Source organism: Calidris pugnax, unplaced genomic scaffold (genome assembly GCF_001431845.1).
Source record: "Calidris pugnax isolate Ruff unplaced genomic scaffold, ASM143184v1 scaffold8, whole genome shotgun sequence".
NCBI classification, from domain to species: Eukaryota; Metazoa; Chordata; class Aves; order Charadriiformes; family Scolopacidae; genus Calidris; species Calidris pugnax.
Window position 1 is genome coordinate 26,078,466 of NW_015090830.1, and position 7,290 is coordinate 26,085,755.

Sequence of the window (7,290 nt, forward strand, 5' to 3'; positions counted from 1 at the left end):
GGGGAAGAGACACCGTCAGAAAAGACACCAGCCCTGGTTAAGTCTGAGGCGGTTGTTCAGGTAATGCCTTTTCTTCCGCAGAGCAATTAGTGGGAGGAATTTGTTCCGGGTAACGCAGGGTGTTATATTTGAATTTAAAACGGAGCCGGGAAAAGCTACGAGACTTGTTTTGCGGTGATTTGGCAAAGTCCAAAATGGTACAGCGGTGCCCGTCAGCAAATCTGCAAGTAAGCAGTGAGTCAAGCTCCCCAAAAGAAACCAGGCCAGCTTAGAAAAATAGCGATGCTGAAGTTAATACTTGCTGGTGGTTCTTTTCATTTCCCCGCTTGTCACACTGTAATTTCATATTTTCAAAGTTTTCTCTGCAATGCAAGGAACAGGACTTATTATCAGTGTGCATACGTTATTATCAGTGTTATATTTGACTCCATGCATACATGGAATCAGATAATCTTACGTAAATGGAACATGTGAGGAGAGGCAGCTTAAAAAAAACAAAAAACAAACAAACAAAAAACCACTAAAAAAACCAAACAGAGTCCAGCGATGCTAGCAGATGATACTAGTCCAAAACCAAACTTGTCATATCCTTAACAGGTGTCACATTGAGCACACTGGACAAGACATCTGGTATCTGAGTAATTATGTTCAGGAGCAAAGCATTCAGCCTGTTAAAACCGATTCCCTGGGTGCCTGGCCAGCCAAATTTGGCTTATACGTTTATTCATCCAGCTACTGCTTCTCGTGGACACCGCTGTCACAGGAGAGGTGTGGATTACAGACAGAGGTACAGGACATGCTCAGGCAGTGCTGGAGGACGAATACTAAGCGCTCCTCAGACCAAGGTTGGTATCTGGAGAGCCCCCTTCCCTCTGCAAGGTTCTTTTAAGTGGTTTTAGTTGACTACTATCAATATCATTTTTTTTAAGATTGTACCTGGTAGCAGCAGAATCCCAGTTCCTGAACCAAAGCTGCGGGCTATTAAGGATTCACGTGCACAACAAACATGGCTGAAGTTGTGCCCACACTAATTAGAAAATTAATTACCAGCAACCAGCCTGTTTCTAGCACACCACCTGGTTTGTTTAAAGCTGAATCAGCTCTTGCTGTGCTGAACTGTGGCTTCCTCTTGGATCACCTTGCTGCTTGCGAAATTTAGGAAGTGCTTCTAAAATGAACGCGGGTCTCCCTTTGTGAGTGGTATATTCTAATGGAGGAGGAAGTGGTGATGAAAACGAATGGTGTAAGACATGGCACCCAGTTTTCCATCCCTTAACAGGATACGGTTTAGCCACTGTCCATTTCTGAGTTAAGTTGCTGCCGGAGCATCAGGTTCTGCTCATCGAGAAGCTGGGCAACACTGTCACAGTACAACATCTAATCGTGTCTTTTGTTCTATGCCTCATTCATTCCGGAGAACAAATCTAGTTTATTCTTCTAAGGTCGTGTTTTGGGAGGCTCCAGGAAATATACCGGCTACAGCTGGTGAAATTTGCAGTTTTCACAACCGTATGGGGCTGCCAGGGTTCAAAATACTTCTAGTTGGCAAGAAATAGATGAGATATATTTAAGAACGTGATATTCTTTTGCCATACAGTTGTAATATTCATCTCATTGCTTCGTTTGCTGCTGTTCAGAACTGGTTAGTGTTATTGGAGACTTCCACTGTTCGTGGTGAACTGCAGACCTGTCCTAACAAGGAGGCCCCTTCTAGCCCATGTACCACAGGAGACAGGGATGCAGGTCAAGGCCAGGATACAGCAGTATTGACTGGAGTCAAGATTGTGAGCCTTGCAATATGCAGTTAGGATGAGCCCAAGTTTTTTCAGGACAAGGGTAAATATGGTTTGATGGAAACTTTCAGGCTGCAATGGCGCCTTCTTGTCACAGGTTTGAATTCTGGTTACTCACTGAAGGCTTGTGCGAGAGGACTGAAGCAGCAGGAAGTTCCTGCCCAGAATAAACCAGCATACTGCTGTGGAAAACTTCTGATGCCATTAGCACAGGTTTCCTGCAACCAAGTCTAGGACACAGTACGGGATAGAGACCTAAAGCAAGTGGAGGACAGCAAACAGAATTGTAGAAATCATAGAATTATAGGATTGTCTAGGTTGGAAGGGACCTTTAAGATCATCCTGTCCAAGCATCAACCTAACTCTGATAAAAAACCATCACTAAACCATGTCTCTAAGCACTATGTCAACCCGTCTTTTGAACACCTCCAGGGATGGTGCCTCAAGCCCTTCCCTGGGCAGCCCATTCCAAGGCTTAAGAACCCTTTCCGTGTAAAAAAATTTCCTAATATCCAATCTGAACCTCCCCTGGTGCAACCTGAGGCCATTTCCTCTTGTCCCATCGCCTGTGATTTGGGAGAAGTCACCTCTCTACACCCTCCTTTCAGGGAGTTGGAGAGAGTGAGAAGGTCTCCCCTCAGCCTTCTCCAGGCTGAACACCCTCAGCTCCCTCAGGCTCTCCTCATAAGACTTATTCTCCAGACCCCTCATCATCTTTGTCGCCCTTCTCTGGATCCACTCCAGCACCTCAATGACTTTTTTGTGGTGAGGGGCCCAAAACTGGACACAGCCCTTGACGTGGGGCCTCACCAGTGCCCAGTACAGGGGGACGATCACCTCCCAAGTCCTACTCACCATGCTGTTCCTGATACAGGCCAGGATGCTGGTGGCCTTCTTGGCCACTTGGGCACACTGCTGGAAGTTAGACAGGAATGTTGTTAAGACATGTAGTGAATCTTCAGCTACCATTTTTGTCAATAAGGGCCGCAGTTCTCCCCTATAATTAGGCATGTGGCTGGCCGTGGTGCCCCCTGTCTTACTGCAGGATATGAAATGTTTGTGTGGGTGTTGTGGAGAGAACTGGGCTCAGAACTGTGTGGGCAGTGGTAAAGTTCTAGAATGAAGGACTGTGTAGTCAGTGGGACTTGTAGTATCACCTCTGGTTCAGCATATAGGCATGGGTGTGCTAAATTTTGTGGAATAAGTTCAGGTATGGGCCTGGATATTTAAAACACTGAAGGCAAGCAGTGCAGCAGCTGTCCAAGGATGGCCCTTCATTGTGCAATTTTGTTAGACCTAACCATTCCTGACACATGTTTGTCAGACCCATCTGAGCCTTGGTGCCTCCCTACACCACCTGCAGCTTCACCAGCCATAATCAATAGGCAAGAAACTTTGAGTTTCTAGTAGCCTCTGTTTCATACCACCGTTTATATAAATATATTTGTGAATGAGGTTGAGAAGCTCCCAGATTTGTATGAAATCAATATTGATTCAGGACTAAAATGACACTATTTGAGAAGAACACTTTGTGGGACTGGATTTAGATCTAAGGGGATGGATATTCCTTGGTGTTATAGTCTAAACCAGCACTTAGTGAAAATATTGGGAAGTTGTCTAATGTACCACGCTTGTACCAAATGGCTGGATTTATTCTGTGTCATTAAAAGCAGTATGGAGTTCCATCAGTTTGCTGTTTTACAGATGTGAATTTAAATGATGACTACAGCATCACCCCTCTAAGAGTGTTTCCCTAAACAGAGGATTATCTCCTTCTGTTCCCCTGTTGCAGGTCATGGCAGAAGAAGAGTTGCCGGGCGTTTTGATTCTGGATATAGGAGGAACTTATGGTGTGCTAGAAGACCTTGCAGCACTTTTGAAAAAGCACTTTCGGCTTATCACCATGAAGGAATTTCTTGAAAACAAAAAAGAAATGAGCACAAAAATCCAATCTGTTTTCGTGTTTGAGTGCAGGCCAACTATTGACCGGGAGCTGCTAGAAAGCCTGCCTAATTTAAAGGTAATTGGAAACTCTGGGGTTGGAGTTGATCACTTAGACTTGAAAATGATTTCTAACTTTGGCGTAAAAGTGACCAACACCCCCCATGCCGTGGCGGACCCAACAGCAGACATAGGAGTGGCTTTGATGCTGGCCTCTGCCAGAAGACTAGTGGAAGGTAATGTTTTAAATTTTCCTGGATCTTAGCTACTTCTTGGGCATATATCACTTTCACTATGATACAGATGATCTGTGCAAATCAGTATTTGGGATGTTTTTACATTTGGGAAAAAAAAAAATCTGAGGACTCCATTTTCAGAGGTCTCTGCTTTTCTTTTGTCCCTCTTCTTTTTAAGGCAATGGTGACAAGAGTAAGGCCTTTGTCTAAATTATGGACCTTAAAGTCACTTGTGATATCCTGTTTGGAATAATGTCTGGGGCTTAATTCTCCTCTGGCTGTTCACTGGGTAGGATGTTTATAGCTGTAAAAACTGAATACAAAATGCATCCAAATCAAATATCACCACCTCTCCATTTCCCCTTGGAGCAAGTGTTGGGAGCTGCAGGAAGGTACAAAGCATGAATGGCTATATCCCCATCTTTAGAGCAGTAATTAGTATAACTCTTCATTTTTTTTTCCCACTTCTGCCAATGGATTGTATTTCCAGAAGAGCATCAACATTATTATTGAAATAGCTGATAATCCTTATGACAAAATTATTGCAAACTGTACCAACATTAGTTTGTGTCCTTTTGTGTCCAGGTCCTTTCCCCACATGCCCTTGCTCCGCAATGCCTTTCAGGGGAAGGAAGGTGTCAGTAGAGGTTACCACAAGAAGTTGCCACTGTCTTCAGGGACTCACAGTGTTTCTGTCACCACTGCTCCACCCCGAGCATGAAATAGCACCTCTTTCCCCATGATGTTTTCTCCCTATTGCATCATGTTGGACCTCAAGTTCTTTCCATAAAAACTCGTAGAGATCCCTGACTGAGCTGGAATTTGCAGCTGTCACCCCTGCTCAAGCAGTGGAGCTGCTTTGGCTTGTGATCCAGGAGAGAAATGGTGAGATTTACCCCAGGGGAAAAAAAAAAAAAGCGAAGCCAATGCTTGTAGGGTGGAAAGTGTCAAAGAAGCTGTTTTTGAACTTCCAAGAAAATACTGTGGCCACGGAAGAGTTAATTCCCTGAGGAGCCATTCTTCCCAGCACAGTATCCACCTGGGAGCCACTCTGTGTCACTGGTTCCATCCCTGGCTACTGAAGGGAATGGCACCATCCAGGCCCTTCTATAAACTGGTCACAATTAGCAAGTATGTTTTGTAAGGGATGCTCCAGAGCCTTGCTGCTGTGTTGGTTAGAAACTTTTTCTTTCCCCCTAAGCCTACATTTATGGTCAGTTTGTACCCATTTATCGTGTGTTCACACTCAGGCTGCCAGATTGCGGTCTCTCCAGACACAAAGTATTTTGCTGTTGACTGGCTGGGAGTGGAAGTAACCAGGGCGACGCTGGGGATCATCGGGATGGGCAGCATTGGGTACAAAGTGGCTCAGAGGGCCAGAGCCTTCAACATGAGGATCCTGTACCATAACAGGAACCGCAGGTAAAAACATCTGGTTTCTCCATGGGTGCTGCTGTGTTGGTTAGAAACTTTTTCTTTCCCCCTAAGCCTACATTTATGGTCAGTTTGTACCCATTTATCGTGTGTTCACACTCAGGCTGCCAGATTGCGGTCTCTCCAGACACAAAGTATTTTGCTGTTGACTGGCTGGGAGTGGAAGTAACCAGGGCGACGCTGGGGATCATCGGGATGGGCAGCATTGGGTACAAAGTGGCTCAGAGGGCCAGAGCCTTCAACATGAGGATCCTGTACCATAACAGGAACCGCAGGTAAAAACATCTGGTTTCTCCATGTAATTAGTCAGGAGCAGTGAAGGAAACCACAGCTCTGCTCTGTCTCCCTGGTCTTCCTAGCCACTTGTGACAGTTGAGGAGCACCTGCCTGCCACCGCTTCCTCGCTTTGGCTCCCTACTGCTTCCCTTGGGAAGCAGCTCGCCCTTCCCTCCTGTGCTCACTCTGCCCTGGTTAGCAGTTTGGAACACGAGCTGTGTAACCTTTGTGAAGAACTTGTCCAAGCAAACAAGGCTTAATGCCCTCATTGTGTCCCCTGCCCTGCCAGACTCTTCTTCAGGCTTCTGGGAGCATCCCTGGCCCACCCAGCTGGTCACCCCTCTCCTCAGCCCAGCCAGATGGCTCATCACTCTTCACTTCCCCTTCATTCCTTTTCCACCTCAAGTCCTAACTCACCTGTCAGGCAAGGAGAGACCCTACAGGGATTGGCATAGACACAGGAGAGAAGAGTGGGGTCTGACTCTGTCCCCTATACCTAATATCACCAACGTGCTTTGCTTTCACCCATACATCACTCCTTCAGTGTCCCACCACCCCTCTAGCCTCTTGCTCCCTCTGGCCCGCATCCTTCCCTCCTCCCTTCCACACTCTGTACCTACCAATGTCTTTTTCCTTTACCTTGGCCTCAAACCTCTCGATCTCTGCTGTTCCAGATCTCTCCTGGGGCTGATTGGTTGTTAAAGCCATTTAGAAAGATTGGTGTCAATTTGGGGGTGTGGTGTGCGTTTTTCCTTCAGAAGAAAGGAGGAGGAAGAGGCAGTTGGTGCCCACTACTGTGAGAAGATGGCAGACCTGCTGCAGCAATCTGACTTCGTTATGGTGGTTGTGAACCTGACTCCTGAGACTCGCAAACTGATTGGGAAAAAGGAGCTGGGGCTGATGAAACCCACAGCCACCCTTATAAACATCAGCCGAGGTAGGATGGTCTGGAAGCACTGCCTGTGGCTCCACTGTTAAGGTTGTGTTTTGTCTGATTTTGCTGACATTTTCCCCTCCAACCTCAGTCTGTGATATCTCTGTATGGTTTGAGTCATGGAGTAGCTGACAGCCTACAAATGAATGACTTCTCATAGATCAGTTGCTATGTGTCCAAAGTTCCTATGGAAGTTAGGGATGCTTAGCAGATGTTCTGTTCTCTTTAGCCTTTTCCTAAAGGCAGCTTTTTTTTACTGGAAATAACTGAAAGGTTTATCATCACCAGTGATGAATGAGGTACAAGGAAAAACCTAAGTTTCATTTGGAACAGCTATGTAGAAAAGAAACCTCACATGAGATTACACTCCATAGGGAGCTTCTCTCACTGTTTAAGGGCAAAACCTCAGCCTGTCTTGCACAGTCATAAATAAGTGACAAACTATTCACCTTTCCCACATCTGTCAGTTCTTTGCCACCCCAACTGAAACGAGACCAACAGAGATGGATGAACAAGCTTCCCACAGCTTTCTGCTGATTCTGTGCTTGTGGTCCTTTCATCTCAATGTGCCCTTGTAGTTTCCTGAGAATCATAGAATCATAGAATCATAGAATGGTTTGGGTTGGAAGGGACCTCAAAGATCATCGAGTTCCAACCCCCCTGCCCTGGGCAGGGA

At 45.9% G+C, this 7,290-nt stretch overlaps 1 protein-coding gene across 1 annotated transcript in view; it reads left to right on the plus strand.

Annotated features, from left to right (window-relative positions):
* LOC106887350 (probable 2-ketogluconate reductase) overlaps window positions 1-7,290 on the plus strand; it is a 13,295-nt gene continuing 6,005 nt past the window's right edge. Inside the window, exons 1-3 of the mRNA XM_014940809.1 lie at window positions 1-60; window positions 3,586-3,970; window positions 5,221-5,392. Of these exons, the coding sequence (XP_014796295.1) occupies window positions 3,589-3,970; window positions 5,221-5,392 (554 nt within the window). The 5' untranslated portion in view covers window positions 1-60; window positions 3,586-3,588. The remainder of the gene's footprint in view (window positions 61-3,585; window positions 3,971-5,220; window positions 5,393-7,290) is intronic.